This window comes from Psammomys obesus, unplaced genomic scaffold (genome assembly GCF_907164565.1).
Source record: "Psammomys obesus unplaced genomic scaffold, mPsaObe1.curated_primary_1811, whole genome shotgun sequence".
NCBI classification, from domain to species: domain Eukaryota; kingdom Metazoa; phylum Chordata; class Mammalia; order Rodentia; family Muridae; genus Psammomys; species Psammomys obesus.
In genome coordinates this window covers 8,841,523-8,860,934 of record NW_026596073.1, presented here as the reverse complement: position 1 = coordinate 8,860,934, position 19,412 = coordinate 8,841,523, and the positions used below count along the sequence as shown (strand labels likewise).

Here is a 19,412-nt window from a genome sequence, read left to right as displayed (position 1 = left end):
ATTCATAGCTCCAGATAAATGATAGGAAATTAACTAATTCTAGGTAAGGCTGACTCTTATTACTGTGGGGGCTGTTCCTGTTGAGAATGATGTAGGCTTCATCTAGATAACTTCTTACTATGTTGTGTTGAAGGTATTTATTTAAAAGAAATCAGTGTATTTTCTCTAGTGGGTGCTTTGTACTTCTGTAAAATTGAGTTTGCCTCTAAAATTTTCTTTCTTTCTTTTTTTTTTTTCTTTTTCTTTTTAACTTGTCAATTTAATGTATTCTTTGTTCTGAGCTTGGTATGTGCTCCACTACCAGGGACACAGGCCCTAATCTATTTTTCCACACAAGTCTTTTCTTCCATTATTTAATATCAACTTTTCAATAAGGTAGAAAATAAATCAATGACTTACCCATACTAAAGTGAAGTAATAGCAATTAAAATTATATTAAGTAGACAAAGATTTATTTTTGCTTCCCCCAGAAATATGAAGTAATGTATCACATGTAATTGATACTTCCTTTAACGTTACTATTTCTCTGTTGAAATTGCGTTTAGAGTTCACTTTTAAAACCTGCTTACTTTATGTCACTTTTAACCCTTACAGCTCTGGAAAGTCTAGGACTATTCATTCCATTTTAAAGTTGATCAGCCCACATTTACTGTTGCTAAACAACTGAATAGACAATAATTGAAGAAATAATAGTTGAAGCAACATCCATGTACATGCTCAGTTAACTTTTCTTCCTGTATCATATTTTTTCTTTGGTTCTATTTCTTTAAGTCCCGGATCGATGTACTCTCAGCTTGAAATTACAACTCAATCCAAAATAATAGTGTTTATCTGATTTCTCAGGACCATTTCATTCGCTATAGCCAAATATTTCTAGGACTGAGTTCAGAATTAGGTAGAGCAATTTAAGTGTTGGAGTCTTTAATCTCAGTAATGATACTCCTCACTCTTTAGCTATCTAGGGGGTTTTTTAGGCTTGTTATCTTTTGTGACTTATCTTCTTGTCCCTTAATCCATCAGTGAAGGCAAGTGGCCAGAGGACTAATAGCTGACCGTACTTTTGTTAACAGAATCTAAGCTAATTTTTGAAAGCAGACTTTCTTAAACCAAAAACAGAGGAAAAAAACCCTACCTTTCTTTACAGTTCATTTTTAATTTAACAAGTCTGCTTTTATTAGAGAAATGAAGTGAGTAGAAGGTTCACGATTCTTGTTTTCATTGCTTCGTGGTAATTAAGCCTGGGTGATCTCAGCACTATGGCCTTTAACCTAAATTTGTGTGTATATCCATCTGCACTATAGTTTGAGGAAAACAATGCCTTTTAGTCTGTGTTGTGGTCTCCCTTTTTGGGGGGCAGCAGGGAAGAATACCTATGGTGGGATGGAGGAACACGGAGAGCAAGATTAACTTGTTGTAATGAGACTAATGACCTTATCATAAAGTGTTATTTGAGACTGGAATTTTCTATACTCTATAGAAGACATGAACAAGCCTTCATCTTATCATTGCCACATTTGTCCACTCTTCAGCCTTGCTCTGCACCAAGAAAACAGTCTGCTGTTCTTATTACTTAGGGCTTACAGTAGTCTATTGATTTTGTTTCATGTTACGTTTGAGTCAGCTATCTTTGTTTTATACTATCCTAGGGGGTTAATTTTATTTACTGAGTTTCCTTCAGATCTGAGTCTCACCATGTAAGACTGATGAGCACCATCAGTTAAGTGACATACATGCTGTTGATGTTGTCTGGCAGGTTCTGCCATAACCATGAATCACCTGTAATATTACCCTATCTCCTGTATTACAGGAAAAGCAGAGATTTCTGACAGATGTTCTGCATGAAGTGATGCTACTTGACGGGTTGGCCAGTTCTCATCCAGTGTCACAGGAAGTGCTCCGGGCAACAGATATTGACAGAGTGTTTGACTGGATCGCATATAAAAAGGTGGGAGAGACAAGGGTCACATGCCAATGAGACATTTCACTATTCGGATAGACCAACTAGCTCATGCTAGAGGGCTTTTATTTTTCTAGCAAATGAAAATGGATTGTGAGTAGGGAAGGAACTCCCTTCCTGGAGATGGAAATGAATGTTTGCCAAATATTGCATGGAAATATTAAAAGTATTAATGAATAAATGTTTGGGAACTCCATTTGAAATTGCTGTACAAATGGTGTTATGTAAATGTCAGATTTTTAGGATTAGGAATGTTGACCTAACTAGTGACAAATTCCTTATGCTAGTGGCCCTTACATACTTGATGGTCTGATGAAAATGGGTCTAGGTAATGCCAGAACACATGAACCTTATAAGTAATTTTTAAAGGACATGACAAAGTAAATAAAAATTAAGAGGTTCTGAATGAGTTTAAAAAATTGAATATGTGAGATTTGAGCTTTTTCAGTTTTACAGTGATTAGGATTTATCTTTACATCTCTATACCTTGATTTAATTTTTACATGAGGATATACATTTTAGTAAAAATATGGGTAAGACTCACCTCATTTTTAGTGCTAATTGAATTATATTTATTGGAATTTCTATATAGTTTTCATTGGTTCAATTGTCTCATATTTTAAAAAATTACTAAAGTTATTTTGTCCATGAAACATCTTCATTTGTGATAATTAAGAATTAAAAATAACTTATCAGAAGTCCTTGGTATGCTGATTATGCTAATGTAAATGCTTGGTTTTGTAATCATAATGATACTCTAAATAATTACTAATTAGTGATGTAGGCAATAGTGTATAAAAATTTTTTTGTTAATATAAAATGTCATTGTACTTGATTAAGAAGAGTGTTTTTGCTATTTTAAAGAATAATATCAATTATAGGCCCATTATATATTTATTATTATATTAACTTTATATAAGATAGGTTTAGGCTAAGTTTAGTTTGCTATATGTTTATCTTACTTAATGATGGTAATGTTTTAAATATAATCTAGAAAATAATATATTAAAACATTTCAACCTGATAATATATCTAATCACTTTCCCCACTCCTGATCCTAAAAGGTTGTTTGTAAATGCTAGGTTCACCTTAGCATAAATAAAATCATGACAATATTATTTTGATTAAATATATTATCAATGTACCTTCGTATGGAACACCTAATTTTTATTCCATAGAATTGGAGAGTGTCCAGAGGATTTAAGAGAGCTAAGAATAACACAGAGTTAACAAATTGTAACTAAAAAGAAAAATAAAAATTACAAAAAAAAGAAAATAAAATAAATAACAACGAAAAAAAAGAGAGCTAAAAATAAAAATAGTACTAAATCTAAATATACAATGATATTATTCCATGTTCGTTATATGTTGGCAGAGAAGCATAATAGTTTTCATAAATATGAAACGGTCAGCCACCTGTGTTGAGGTCTCAGGATTACCATTGAGCACCATCATTGAGTGTAAATGTAACTTTTATTTGCCAGATGTACTTGTCCTGTAGGAGGTTTACTGCCTTCTTCTAACTTAGGCCTAGTCCTGAAAACTTCTGGCCTCTGTACAATGTAACCTAGGCCTAAAATGTTTTCATCCTCTGAGACTTACTGCTGAATAAGCTCACCATTTCTAGCTGTTTTTGAATTCTGCCTGGCTGGTTCAACTCAGCTGTTATGACTCAAATTTCTCTCTCAGCTGTCTGATTCAAATGGGCCTCTCTCAGCTTTTGACTGGATTGCTCTACTTGGCCTCAAATTAAGCATTAGCAATATGTTCTAATCTTCTGGCTCCTTCTCATTCTCTGCCTTCAACTGTCTCTGCACTAACTCACAAACAAACTCAACTTTCCTGCACTGCACTCACTCAACTGAAATGCCCCAAACTCAACTCCACCCAACTGAGCTGACTGGCTTATCTGAACTGTCAGTAACTGAACTGACACTACTGTCTCTCAACTGACTCACCATTGACTGCCACCTGACTTACCTAGACTCAACTGACTGACTGACGACTGACTGACTGACTGAACTCTCTCCCTGTGCTCCTCTTAAATAGCTTCTCTTTCCTTTGCTGTTTTCCATGAGAGTTGGGCATATTCTATGCTTTCAAATCTTCCTGTGATTTGTCACTTTGTCCCTCAATTAGACATTGTTTGGGGTTAATGGTATATATTAAGGGCATGTAAGTATTCCAGTGGGATTACACAGACCTAGAAGATCTATGGATGTAATCAGAGCAGCCATGTTGCTGGATTAAACTTCCTCTGCAACTGAGATAGTTTCTGATGAATGTTTTACTAGCTACATATCATTATGTTTCAAACATTAGTAAAAATGTAGCCTTTGCTCTGATATTTAAAGTGCAATTGCACAGTGGTTATGAGGTCTGTGTAGATCCAGCATAACTCAAAGACCAGGTGAATGCAGATGAAAAAAATTTATTGTAATCAAGCTTCCACTATTCGGTCAGGGCTGAAAAATAGACTCAGGAGCTGAGCTGTAACCCCAAGCCAGAATATCATGGAATATTTAATCTTGCAAATCACAAATGTCTATGACAAGTTATTGTTACATTTTCTATCTGGGCCTGGGAACAGGAACTTAGTTTGAACCTGCCAGCAAGATGGAGAAGTTGTCTTTGAAATGGCTGGACTCAGACAACTGTCTCCTTCCAAGTTGTCCCTAAGATGTTTAGACTCAGACAACTCTTTTCTTACAACAGAACCTGCTCAGCTATTGTGAAGTCTTCAGCTCCCCTAGGGCCTGAGACCTTGAACTTAGTTTTCCCCTATGATTAAATAGAGTCTAAAAGTAAAATGGCAATATTTAGAACAAATTTCTTCTGTTTGTTCCCAATACAATAAACTATACACATTGAAAAGGTACAGTTTGATAGGTACTAACAAATATAGACAGTGAGACTACTGTGGCGTTCAAGTGAAGAATATGTACATCGCTCTAAAAATATTCTCAAGCCCGTTCTAAGTCCCTCCTTGTCAACACTGATTATTTTTACTATGAATTAGTTTGCATTTTGATAGTCTTATAAAAACATAATCTATATAGTTTAATTTTTATTCTTTCACTCATTATACATACACATTGATAACTTATAGGTATGTAAACAATTTGTTCATTTACTTTACTAGATACTGCCCCTGGCTCTGCATGACCTCTGGCATCTTTGTTAGCTGCAGGTCTCTATTCCCCATCTTTTTTCTGCTTATGTAACTCAGGGTGGGTCCTCGTGAGTCTTTTACCTTTCAGAGTTTCCAGAGTTTGGTAAGTGGCATAATTTTCCCCAGCCTTCTAAACTGCATTGACTTTTCTCTACCCTACTGGAGAGACTGTTTCGATTAAGATAAAACACCTAGTCAACAAACTCTTCCCTTCCTTCCTTGAGTTGTGTTCCCACAGGGCTGAGAAACAGTGAACCATATGTGCACATGGTTTAGTTTCTGAGCTGCTTATTTTGTTGCACTTGTATATATCCTTGTTTGGCCCTGTCACCACATAGTCTGGATTGCTGTTCTTTCATAATTAAACCATGAAATAAGACCATGTTAGGCCTCTAGTTGGCTTTCTTTCAAAGTCTTTCAGTCTTTCATGGTCTTTTGCATTTCCTCAGAAATGAGTCTGCTAATTCCTACAAACTTACACTGGAATTGTTAGGATTGTGTTGTATTAATAAAACAATCTGGGAAAACTGGCATCTTATTGGCACTGTTTTAACAGACTGAGTGCACTTCCATGTGATTCTGTTAGGTCCCCCTCCTGTTCTCTCAACTCTGTAGTTTATAGGGGTCTTTCATACTGTTTTACGGATATATCCCTGAGTATGTCACGTGGAGAGCTACTAGACTTGGTATTTTAAATTTGTATTTCTGAATTTTTGTTGTCTAGGTAGAATGAACTTTGTGGAGATGAAGTTATAGCTCAAAGATTAAGGATACTGGTTGCTCTTCCAGAGGATGAGGTTTGGATTCCTTACACCTACATGGTGGCTGACAACTATTTTTATGTCTATTTCCAGGTCATATGGTACTCAGTTCTGGCCACTGAGAGCATTGCATGCATGAGGCACACAGAAATGCGTGCAAACACACACACACACAAACAAAAATCTTTTAAAGTTAGAATTAAATTTTATTTTAGACTTCAACAATAAAATAGCTGTACCTTCTTTTTTACTATGGATGCTTTGCTGACTACTGGAAAATAGGCCTATTGCAGCCTTCATAAAATTATTTTTATTTGTTCTTTGGTATTTTCATACATGGATACAACGTATACAATATATGGTGATCATTTCCATCCCTTGCCCCCCCACTCATGATATCTTCCTTCTAATATCACATCCTCCTTATTTGTTTTTTTATATATGTGTATACTTTTAAGTCCAATGAGCTTTTATTTTCTCACCTAAGGCATAGGATCATCCACTGTAGCATAGAAAGCCTACTAGTGACCACACTCCTAAAAAAAAAAAAAAAAAAAAGTAACTTTCCATTCCCTGTTTAGCCATCAATTACGAAGAGCTCCTAAGCTAGGAGGAAAGACTTGGGAGCCCATTCCCAGTCCATGTTGGAAATTTTTATTGTCTTGATTCTGTGCAGATCTTGTTTAGGTATGCACAGTTTGCTGTGAGTCCATCTGTGTGACAGCATTTCAAAGCTCCCCTCGCCATTCTCTGGCTCCAATACTCTTTCTACCCTTCTTTTACATAATTCCCTGAGCCAGAGGATGGTGTTAAAGGAGTAAGTGAAGCCGTCCCATCCATGGCTGGACAAAACCTGTAGGTTATTTTCAGCAGGCCTCCATGATCAATAACTTATGGGGAGGTCACTCCTGCCTGGCACCAGGTATCCCGAAATTTTTATAGGCACCCTTTATTATGTTGTATTTTCTTCCCAGTGTGCCCAGAGATGAAATGAAGATTCAACCAAATTCCTTTATACATATCGAGATATCTTTATCTATTTTTTTATCTTTTTAGTTTGTCCATGTCTCAAGTTTAATTGATTGACTTTCAAATTTTCAGCCTTCTTTAAAGTGCTAACAAATGATATTCATTTCCTATTTCTGTTTGTAACCTATTGTTCAAATAACTTACCAAGACCTCATCTAGATATTCTGCACCGGTGTTCATTAGGTCTGTTGGTGTTCTTTGCTCTTGGTAATCTCAGTTGGTAGTCATCTCTCAATGCTGTCTTTTACTTTTTTTTGTAACTTTATTGAGCACAACATAAACTCGGAGCTGATTATCTTTTTTTTCAATTGTCTAACAATTTTTGTGTGTGTTTTTATTTTTAGAAAATGTTTAGCAGTTTCCCAGGATAGCAATATAGACATGAAAAAAAAAAAACAATTTACTTTCCTTATAATAGCAAGTATTTTCTGAGTTTTTAGTTTAAGTTTGGGTGAGCTTTGGTAATTTGATTTTGCTTAAAGAATTGGCTCAATTTATCTATTTTATAAAATAAGATGTTTAATTTATTTACATAAATTCAATGCCACCTTCCCTCACTTATTTAATTGCTACATTACCTCAAATAACATAAACCTAGTTCATATTCTATTAATTTGTATGTTACTCTGTTGTAAAAAAAGTATTGATTTTTACTATTGATTTATCTTTTAGTAAGGCTGCTGTTAATCTTAAACAGCTACATAACCAAATCACCACACAGAGACTGAGTTTATTTAGTTAACCTAGAACACAATGCTGGACAATAGTTACTTCTTCTTAAACCTCCAAGCCCTCATAGTTTTCTAACATTTAGATTCACCCATTGTACTTGCTTTTTGTGAAATCTTAGGTCTGATTCATTTCTCCATGTCGTTCCAAGACCTCCTGCCTCTGCTCTCCCAGCTTCTCCTGCCCTTCTTCTCTGCCTCCCACTTTCCTGTCCTCTGGCTCTTCCCTCTTTTCCTGCTTTTTTTCTTTTTTTTTTTTTTTGAATTTCATTTTTTTCTTATCAGTTAAATTTTATTAACTCTGTATCCCAGCCATGTCCCGATCCCTCATTCCCTCCCAGTCCCTCCTTCCCTCCCTCATCTCCACCGTGCCTCTTGCCAAGTCCAATAATAGGGGGGACCTCCTCCCCATTCATCTGATCCTGTTTTATCAGGTATCTTCAGGACTGGCTGCAAAGCTCGGGATGATCTTTTCTAGATCCCACCATTTGCCTGCAAATTTCATGATTTCCTCCTTTTTGATTGCTGAGTAGTATTCCATTGTGTAAAAATACCACAATTTCTGTACCCATTCCTTCGTTGATGGACATCTGGGTTGTTTCCAAGTTCTGGCTATTACACATAATGCTGCTATAAACATGGTTGAGCAAATATCCCTTTTGTGTACTTCAGCAAAGTTTGGGTATATACCTAGCAGTGGTATAGCTGGGTCTTGAGGAAGCACTATTCCTAATTGTCTGAGAAAGCGCCAGATAGATTTCCAGAGTGGTTGTATCAGTTTACATTCCCACCAGCAGTGGAGGAGGTTTCCCCTTTCTCCACAACCTCTCCAGCATGTGTTGTCCCTTGAGTTTTTCATCTTGGCCATTCTGATGGGTGTAAGGTGATATCTCAGGGTTGTTTTGATTTGCATTTCCCTGATGGCTAATGAGGATGAGCATTTCTTTAAGTGTTTCTCTGCCATTCGATATTCCTCTGTCGAGAATTCTCTGTTTAGCTCCTTTCTCCATTTTTTAATTGGATTATTTGGTTTGCTGCTTTTCAGCTTCTTTAGTTCTTTGTATATACTCGATATTAGCCCTCTGTCAGATAAAGGGTTAGTGAAGATTCTTTCCCAATCTGTAGGCAGGCGTTTTGTTTTGATGACAGTGTCCTTTGCTTTACAGAAGCTTTTCAGTTTCATGAGGTCCCATTTATTGATTGTTGCTCTTAGAGCCTGTGCTGTTGGTGTTCTGTTCAGGAAGTTGTCTCCTGTGCCAATGAGTTCTAGGCTGTTCCCCACTTTTTCTTCTAACAGATTTAGAGTATCTGGTTTTATGTTGAGGTCTTTGATCCACTTGGACTTTAGTTTTGTGCAGGGTGATAAATATAGATCTATTTTCATTTTTCTGCATGTGGACATCCAGTTGGACCAGGAGCATTTGTTGAAGATGCTGTCTTTTTTCCATTGAATGGTTTTGGCTTCTTTGTCAAAAATTGAGTATTGATAGGTGTGTGGGTTTATTTCTGGGTCTTCTATGCGGTTCCATTGATCCTTCTTTCTGTTTTTATGCCAATACCATGCAGTTTTTATTACTATTGCTCTGTAGTACAACTTGAGATCGGGATAGAGATACCTCCAGATGATCTTTTGTTGTACAGGATTGTTTTGGAGATTCTGGGTTTTTTTTTTTCTCCATATGAAGCTGAGAATCTTTTTTTCAAGGTCTGTAAAGAATTGAGTTGGTATTTTGATGGGAACTGCATTGAATCTGTAGATTGCTTTTGGCAGGATGGCCATTTTCACTATGTTAATCCTACCAATCCATGAGCACGAGAGATCTTTCCATCTTCTGAGGTCTTCTTCAATTTCTTTCTTCAGAGACTTGAAGTTTTTCTCAAACAGGTCTTTCACTTGCTTGGTTAGTGTCACCCCAAGATACTTTATGTTATTAGTGGCTATTGTGAAGGGTGTTGTTTTCCTAATTTCTTTCTCGGCCCTTTTGTCTTTGGTATACAGGAAGGCTTCTGATTTTTTTGAGTTGATTTTGTATCCTGCCACTTTGCTGAAGGTGTTTATCAGCTGGAGGAGTTCTCTGGTTGAATTTTTGGGGTCGCTCATATATACTATCATATCATCTGCGAATAGTGACACTTTGACCTCTTCCTTTCCGATTTGTATCCCCTTGATCTCCTTTAGTTGTCTTATTGCTCTGGCTAGGACTTCAAGTACTATGTTGAAGAGGTAGGGAGAGAGTGGGCAGCCTTGTCTTGTCCCTGATTTCAGTGGGATTGATTTAAGTTTCTCTCCATTGAGTTTGATGATGGCTATAGGCTTGCTATATATTGCCTTTACTATGTTTAGATATGTGCCTTGTATCCCTGATCTCTCCAAGACTTTAAACATGAATGGGTGTTGGACTTTGTCAAATGCTTTTTCAGCATCTAAGGAGATGATCATGTGGTTTTTCTCCTTCATTTTGTTTATGTGGTGGACTACATTGATGGATTTCTGTATATTGAACCACCCTTGCATGCCTGGGATGAAGCCTACTTGGTCGTGGTGGATGATATCTTTGATGTGTTCTTGGATTCGGTTTGCAAGTATTTTATTAAGTATTTTTGCGTCAATGTTCATAAGAGAGATATGTCTGAATTTCTCTTTTTTTGTTGGGTCTTTGTGTGGTTTAGGTATCAGGGTGACGGTTGCTTCATAGAATGAGTTTGGTAATGTACCTTCTGTTTCTATTTTGTGGAATAGTTTGAGGAGAATTGGTGTGAGCACTTCTTTGAAAGTCTGCCTCTAGCCATCTTGTTATTTATAATCCTCACTGGTTGTTCCTCGAGATTGTAGTTTGGGCTATGATCCTCTCTTTCTTTTTTCTGGACTTTTTTTTCAGGAAGATGAGAGAGGTTCACTGCTTTGGGAGTGTGCACTGTGTTTTCAGTTTTGCCTAAGTAAGGAATGTGACGCTGGCGCTATTCGCGTGCGCTTTTAGCAGGCGCAGTGTGCATGTGTGGATTCTCTGACTATTGCAGTGGCCTGCAAGCCACTATTACGCAGTTCTGACTGAGATCCAGGGATTGTTTGCCTGGATTACTCTGGTGGACCCGCAAGGCAGAGGCTTCAATGTTGGGGTCGCTATCCCAAGAATCCCTGTGATGCCCACCCTAGGGGTGTGGGTAGCAGGGATCTCGTCTGGTTGCTTCTGTGGAGAGGCCCTGGGTCTGGGGCAATCTCTCCCTAGAAGGCTCACTCACTCTCTTGCAGGACCAGTTGGAATACACAGGGGTTCCCCTTGCTCACTACTCTCTGTTATGGTCCTGCTTCGGAAGTGCACGAGTAGGCTAACAGTCAGCTCTGTGACACTGTGGCCGCAGGACTCGGTGTCCACCTTTCCTGTGTGCTGCTTCTTTGTTCTTTCCCTCTGCCAGGAGGGGTTATGTTGACTGGTCCCTGGGTGGCTCGGGAAAGAGTTAGGATGAGTGTACTCAATCCCAGATCCCGGGCCCAGATCTCTCTGCCAGAGGCAGCCTAGCGGTAGAATCTATGTTTGATGATCCCAAGAGAGTACCAGGTAGGGTTGAGTGTCCTCAGATCCAGAGCTTGGGTTTCTCTGCTAGGGGCCGCTGGGTGAGCTGGAGAGAGGGTGCTGTGTCTTTGGCAGGCTGCCTCTCTGTCCTTCCCCTCTGACCTTCCCCTCTGCTAGGGCACGTTTATGAAGGTGCTCTCAAGGGAGTGCCAGCAGGGGTTGGGCCTTCTTAGTAGGATCCTGAGCCCTGAGCAGGCATTTCTCTGTCAGGGGTCCGGGGGGGGGGGGCGCCGGTGATAGAACTTGCTGCTAGACCTTATTGCGCTGGACCCAGGATAATCTCAGGACGTGTAGAATGACCACAGTCCCAGATCCCGAGCTGTAGTTTGTTTGCTAGGAGCGGCCGGCAGCACTGGAGTTCCAGCACTGTGAAGCCGCTGTGCGCCTCTTTATCCTTCTGCTCAGCTGTGGCAGGGTTATGGCGGCGTTTGGGGGAATTGCCCGAAAGGATTGGGTTTTCTCAGCCCTGATCTCAGGTTGGGGTACAGACAATGTGGTCTGTGGCAGATTCTGCTGGACGCCTCCTGCCTCCTCCGAAGAGGGAGTAGGGATTTTGAGCTGGGTGCACAGCTGCGCAGCTGTAATCCTTGCCCGGCGGGAGCTCAATTGTGATGGCAGCGGGTACCTGCGGTCCGAGAGACCTTCCAGGGAAAGACTGGGTGACCCGTGACCAGTCTGGCAACTTTGCTTCCTCGTGGGGTATTTTTGTGACTGGGACTCTCAGCCTCAGGCACCCTTGTGCCCACCAATCAGCCTGGGAAAGTGATTGGGACAAGCAGGCTTGCGGTACCAGCCTGGAGACCCAAAGCCCGCGTTAGCCAGGTTCTCTTCCGGGTTCTGGCTGGGCAGCCGAGAGTGGACCCGACCGATTCCCATGCCATGGGAGCCTCCCCTCACCTGGGAAACACGATCGATCGCTGTTCTTTTAGGGCCCAGAGTTCAGTCTCCTGGTCGCTGCATGGAGTGTGTTGTCCCGCTTCTCAGACGCGGTGTTCTCCCGGTGCCGCCATCTTGGCCCCCCCACCTTCCTGCTTTTTTTCATTGTTCAACATTGTGGCTGGTTGCTTTATTTTGGCATGTTTACACAAAGTTGAGACAGGTGATGCTTAGAATAAGTATCACAATGCAATGTCTGGATTGAAACCAGAGAGTGGGGGAGAGAAATCAGCATTTGAATGAATAAGAGTAAGGTTTATACATTCCAAAAGAACATTATATCAACATTAATCCTTTTTGCCAGGTTTGTATACCTTGAAATTTATAAGCCTTGTTTATCTTCTCAGAGAACCTCTTGATACTATGAACTTTTCCCTGACCTCCTTTATAGATTACCTCTATGATGGCCATTTCATTGTTCTGTGTATTTAATCATTATTTCCTGATCCTTCCTTAATTTTTTCATAATTTATTAAGATACAAGCTGAAGTTATAACTCAAAACTCCATTTACGAATTTTAATAAGTATTTATTCTATGATTCTTTCTTCTAGATTTATTCCCAAGGAAATCTTTAAAAATTTAGTATTTATTTCCATTTCATTCACTTGTACTTTAATTTTTTTCTGTTTAATTTTTAACTCACATCAGTTATGTAGAGTAGGTTTTTTAGTTTCCAGGTACTTAAAGTTTTCCAGAAAGGTGTCTGCTATTTATTTTTTACTTCTGTTGTAGCCACTAATATACACCATATGATTCAACAATTCTTATATTTGTTATCTCTTGTTTTATAGCCTAGAAATTGGTGTTACCTGGAGTGTACACACTGGTGTTGGCAAGAGTGTTCTGCAAATGCTGATTAGGCTTATTTGTTGACAGAACTGTTCAACCCTTTATATTCTTATTTTAAAAAATTATTTATTCTTCTCTCATATATTTCATCCCAACCACCATTTCTTCTCTGTCCACTCCTCCCAGTACCCCCTCCATCTCTGTTCTTCCCCAGATCCACTCACCCTCCATTTCCTTTCAGAAAAAAAGCAGGCCTCCCAGAGAAACAACCAAACACAGCATAACAGGAGTCAATGAAACTAGGCAGAAACCCTCATGTCAAGACTGGATAAGACAACCCAGTAGGAGGAAAAGGGTACTGAAAGCAAGAAAATGAGTCAGAGACAACTGACTCCCAACTTTTTTAAAAACAATGTAGGAAGAAGAAAAAGAAAAAAAGCAAACAGAAAATCCCATCTGGGTGCAAAGCTGGTGATATCCCAGTGGTAGCAGCAACAGTAAATTTATTTTTGGCATCTTGAAACAAACATTAACCTCTACCATTTCCTCTGGGCATTTGAAATCAAGTTTCTCATTCTGCCTAGCCCCTCTTTGGGTGACACTTGTAGTGGAAGTTTGCTACTCTGTGGGTTTATACCCTTTTAACCCCCCAACACTAGATAGAGAAAGGAAAAAAGGATAGAGAGGGAAGGAAGCATCATTCTCATTTGGCTACTCCTGCTGATAAAGGGCATCAAATTCTTGAGGCAAGTTTGATCTTCACAGTCAAGATACCTTTGCTGCTGCTGTTGTTGTTGTTCTTCTTCTTTGTCTTTGTCTTCATCATATTCTTTTCTTCTCCTCCTCCTCTTTCTTCTTCTTTGCACATGAATACTTAACAAACCACAAACAACTGTATTCATCTACCAGACAGCCCCCACTTACCGGGGCTCTAGCATTTATATATCCTCTGAAAAGTTTCCAGAATTCTAAACATCACACACTTGTAACAACTGTCTGTAGTTGTCAGAATTATGCCCTTGATAGAGCAAGAGGTAAATCATAGTCAGTTGCTGTGAAGCAATCCCATATTCCCACACATGAGAATAAAATGAAAACATATTCTTATAACATTTCCGTGTTTTCTAAACAAAAATCTCACTACAGCAACCCAGTAAGAGGAAAGGGGTTCCAAGAGCAGAAAAATGAGTTAGGAACATCCCCACTGTTAGGAGTCTCACAAGAACACCAAGCAACATAACATATGCAGAGGACCTCACTCATACCCATACAGGCTCCCTTTTCTGTCCACTTGCTCATCATGTTTTCATGATGAATATTCTTTTTTCTTTATTTGTTTTCCTCACCAACTCATGTTTCCAAAGACATGGGGAAAAATAGTAGTTCAGTTACTTACTGCTATATCTAAAATGTGAATGTAGAAAATGAAGAATATAATAGGCTGAAGTATCAGGGACATCACATTTGAGATCTCAGCATCAACCTTGCTATATGAGCAGTATCTTGGTTTACTTCTCCAAGTTGTCTTCAATCAAACTCTTACTACAAAAGGGTAGTGTGTATATGAATATGTAAGTATTTATATATTTAATATATTTTTAATATACAATAATACATTTAACCTATAGGTGGATTGTGTAAACCTTTCTGGTCTAGGATATCTGAGTAGTACAGAGATGATTAGATATAAATAAATAATTGTGGCTAATGTTAATTGAATATCTATTCTGTGCTAGGCAATATATCACCATTTTATAACCTAGAATTTTAATTCTTATACTTACCATACGGGGATTTTATTATTATGATTTTCATTTTAAAGAGAAACATACAGTGTTAGTCAATTCAGGGATGTTTCTAAGGAAATCAGGTTTCAGAGCCAGCATTCGTCATCATTGTCTTTGGTTAAAGAGATTGGCTGCTGCAGCCATTCCAAGATAAGTGGGCAAGGCTCTGACTGTGGGCCTGGCACTTTCTAGAGTTCTGTGGATATAATAGTAAAATATAGAGTAGAAAACTATAAGAATAGATATAAGAATATATGGGAATATAAGAATAAATGAGTACAGTAATACATAAATATTTATATTTTATTTGAGGAAACCTAAGTAAAACAGCACGAATAATAGAAAAAATGTAAAATAAATTAATTGGTCACTCTGAGATGTAGTAATAATTTTAGGAATGGTGAAGTGAGATATTTGAACCATCAGAAATCAGCCTTCGATTTCTTTGCTCTATTACTGTCTACTTAATGTTTTAGATAGGATGGATCAGATTAAGTTAGTGTAATCAGGTCATCACTATTGTGAGCTCAATATACTTAAGGAAAAATTCTTTATTTCCAAACAGAATCTATATCTGCCTCTCCAAAGAGCTCTGTTTTTTGTTGTTGTTGTTGTTGTTTTTTTTAATTAGGTGACAGAGTTTGACTAACTAATCCCACATCTTTGAGGATGAAATATTCTGACTGGCCAATGTAGGTTAGGACCTTATCCTCTGCTGTGGTGGTGTTGGCATAAACACCTCATCCTGTAGAGAAGGATCAGAAATGAACATATTGGAAATTATGGGGAGTGTAAAGATGTTATCCAAAAGTAACGTAATCATCAAGAGTTTGGGGCTAGTAGACTTGCACACTTGAGATTGCGTAAGAAATCACAAAGCTCTTTTGTCATGGTGAGCTTATATTGATAGTATCAGGCCAAGGAGATCCATGGATGAATCACAGTTTAACTACGATTCCAAGAAAAAAAATCCTATATGTGTAGTAGTGACATAATTGATGTTTTTGATCCAGGTAACTTAGAATAGAGATAGGAATTGTAAACAGTAGACATATTGGAGTTATTATATTAGCATTTAGTTAAAAAATAATCAGTTGCTTTTTCTGTGGTTCCATCTGTGAAGATCTGTTACTAGTCAACACTGACCTTTGCCAACAGCCAAACTTTTATCGCATTTCTGTTTTTCTGTCTTATCATTCTATACAATTATTTCCTTAGTAATATTCTTATCATTTCTACCTTTATTTGTACTCCTCTTGAGTTGTAATTTCATTACAGCTTAGATATTTTGCAGAGAATCACATGGCAGGAGAACAGACAGTTTTAGAGAAATAGAGGTCAGAACTAGCAGATCAGATAGTGATTTTTGTGAAGTAGAATTTGAAAATTGAAGATCTTTGAAGAAATACTTAGAGATCTTCATTATGGGTAGTCCCAAGGCTAGTATTAAAAACAACTTCCAAAAATTATAGTTTTAGAACAGAAAAGGTCTGAGAACTACTGTTTTATAAAAATGTAGATATAATGAAATAACAAGGTAATTTATAATTGGAAAATGAAGACACTTTTATTGGAAAATGTAACCAAAGTTGGAAGAGGCTGTCCAAAGACAAGAACGGCTGTGAAAGATGGATTGAGACAGCATCTTTTCTCTAAAAGCACACAGGGAACTAAGAATCAATGACCCAATGACCTGGATGATGAAAGTGAGTGAATGCTCATTAAATTTACATATGATGCCAAGGTGGAAGGAACCACTGCAAACTTCAAGCGAAGAACAAATTAGACGATGACTTCAGCATATTAAATAAGATCCTTTAAAGCAGGAAGATTAAACAAATATTACATAAAATATAAAGGAAAGGGTTTGTCAAATAGAGAAAATCCACAGTGGTCATAGTGACCCCAATTTTTGAAAAGGCAGTAGTAATAGAAATTCAATTTGTGAGATTGTGCCAATATAGTCTACAACTGGAATTTGACAAAATATTTTTATGGTTCTTTCTAGGACCATGTCAGATTGTGCTGCTTCTTTTTCTAGAAATTCTAGAAAGACTCTAGAAAAAGAATGAACAGCATAAGAATGAACAGCGATCTTGTTGCAGTGGCGATTAAGGTTATCTCATCTTCACTTACACTTTACTCTTTTGGCCCCACAGAGCTCTGCAGTAACTCTTTTGCCTCTGAATTATCATTTCTGTTCTCTCATTGGTGATGCTTCTGCTCTCTATACCTCCCAGCACACTAGGCCTTTTGAGCTGCTTATTCCTTCTGGAAGTGATGTTCCCACACACACACACCAGTGGCCAGATTGCTGTCCTGGAAAGCTTTACTTACAGTTCACTTTCTAAACAAAACCACCCCCAAATAATGCCTTCATGCTTGTCTTCCTTCCACCCCTTTATTTTAATCCCCTTGTTTTGCCTCATGTTTATACCTTTGCTCACTACTATGTTTCTGACACACTCATTTGAATGTGAACTTTATAAAGGAAGCCATCTATGTCTGGCTATTCCCACAATGTTTTCTTTCAGTAATTAGTATACTATTTCGACGTAGTAGGCATTGGATATGTATCTATTGAGCTAAATAAATAAAAAGAAAAGACTATCAGAGAAGCCACAGTTGCATATGTCTGTAATCTCAGCACTTTGGGAAAACTGAGACAAAAGGATTACTGAACGTTCAAGACAAACCTGTTCTATGTAGCAAGCTTTGGGCCAGCTAGAGTTATGTAGTGTGGCCTACATGTAGAAACATGTTTCAAATATAAAGGTATCTTTTTGTTTTTTGGAATTGGGAAAATGAAAGACTCCTTAAAGAGTTTCATGCACAATAACCTATGAGTTTCAGAGGGGTAAGGGAGGGTGAGTTGGCCAACCATTTTGTTCTCTGATGGGTACTGTCTCATGTGGTTTGACTGTGCTGGCGCTCCTGAGACTGCTCTGTCTTAGCTCTTCTTCTCTTTCTTCATTTTCACGTCTCAGGCACAGTCACCCTCCCATTGACCAAATCTTTCCAGCTCTCAATTATGCAGATAAGTTCTTCCTCCTAGATTTAATTTATTTGTAGTCAACTAATATTAAATAAAGCACAATGTTGACGTCTTTGGTATATTCATAAATGCTGTAAAATAGCTCATATGTACACTGATGACTGTAACACCTGTGATTGTTTCAGTAAATCAATTGGACTTTTGTTATGCAGAGTTCAATAACAGCTAATGCTAGCATCAGTTGTTCTTTGCGGGACTGCCAGGACCAGCGATGTCTTTTTTAATCTCTCCTTTCTTAAGGGAAATAGTATTACACCTACTTCATATAAGAGTAAGCAGAAGCCTAGATAATTCAGTAATGTGTTCAGGCTCCTGGATATCAGAGTGGAGATTCTCAACTCAATTCTAAAGGTATCTATTAGGATACCTTTCTTTTGTGGTATTGCTTCATTAAGAAACCCAACTGACCTTGCAATCTTTTCAGACACAGCAGGTAAGGTATTGACATGCAAATAAAATAAGGGATATAAAATCTGGTTATGATACTCTCATTAAAATGCGAACAATATCAAGAGACTAAGAAAAATTAAGCAAAGGAGAGAGATAGAGATGCATAAAAGGAGAGAGGAAGGAAGAGATTGATTTAGAAGCATTTAAAGAGAGTCTGTCAGAACAAGCTACAGAACATACATATGAATCCCCAGGAGCCTGGAGAGCTGAGAGGTGACTCCATAATTGGATCTAACATATAAATGGTCATTATGGCTAGCCTGTTCACCACTTCTCTGTCAACATCAAGGTCAAAGTAAGATAAATGGCTTCAAATTACAGGAAGACATCTCATTTAATATAAGAAAGATCTTCTTGACATAAAAGGGAATTAAGTATTTCAAAATGAGCCATAGAAAAATCTTTATTCTTTTATAGTATTTAACAATAAAATAGAACATCTTCTGTCATATTAGCTAACTAAATTGGAGGACTACTCAAAAAAATTCCCTCTGATCTTACTTCATAGTGCTTAATAGGCAACGGGATAAAAATTCATAGTTTTTTAGAAATTAATTTTATATTCACACATATATACGTGAAAATCCAGCTTCTCATTTTGCATTAAATACAGATACATGAATGGCCAAGCAAGCTAACTACTTGCTATAGATAAGATTAGAGAATCTAAAGCTAATTCCATCTATGTCTAAAGGGTCCACTGCTCATCTGCGACAAATCACCAGAAGAATTTCTGTGCAGAACACACTTGACTCCCTTTGAGCCTCGTCGTTGCCTTTGTTTTGGACTGGGAATGATTTTAACATGTCTTTCTTTTGTGACCTTGGAAAGAAAATGTTCATAATAGAAAGAGATACTATTATTGACTTTTTAAAATTAAATAAACACCTTTACCACTTCCTGGTAAATTATTAATTTGTGCATTTGGCTGATGGAAAGAAAGTTTCTTTCACACATGTATTTGACTGATGCATCACTGCTTGAATGTGGATTATTTTTTTTTCTTTTTCTCATTAAAAACCAAATACTTAAGATATCTCATTTCACTTTTACTTCTGTCTATTAGATGTTTCTTTCTGATTTGCCGTTTAAATAAAGAAACTGAAAGGAAATGTGTGAACTTGATGAAAATAGGCAGCTGGTTATTCAATGGTGTAACTGTCAGATTAATGCT

The 19,412-nt window shown here is 37.7% G+C and overlaps 1 protein-coding gene across 1 annotated transcript in view; it reads left to right on the top strand.

Annotated features, from left to right (window-relative positions):
• Positions 1–19,412, top strand: part of Trhde (thyrotropin releasing hormone degrading enzyme) — a 481,130-nt gene that overhangs the window by 282,055 nt on the left and 179,663 nt on the right. Inside the window, exon 6 of the mRNA XM_055626014.1 lies at positions 1,808–1,945. Within this exon, the coding sequence (XP_055481989.1) occupies positions 1,808–1,945 (138 nt within the window). The remainder of the gene's footprint in view (positions 1–1,807; positions 1,946–19,412) is intronic.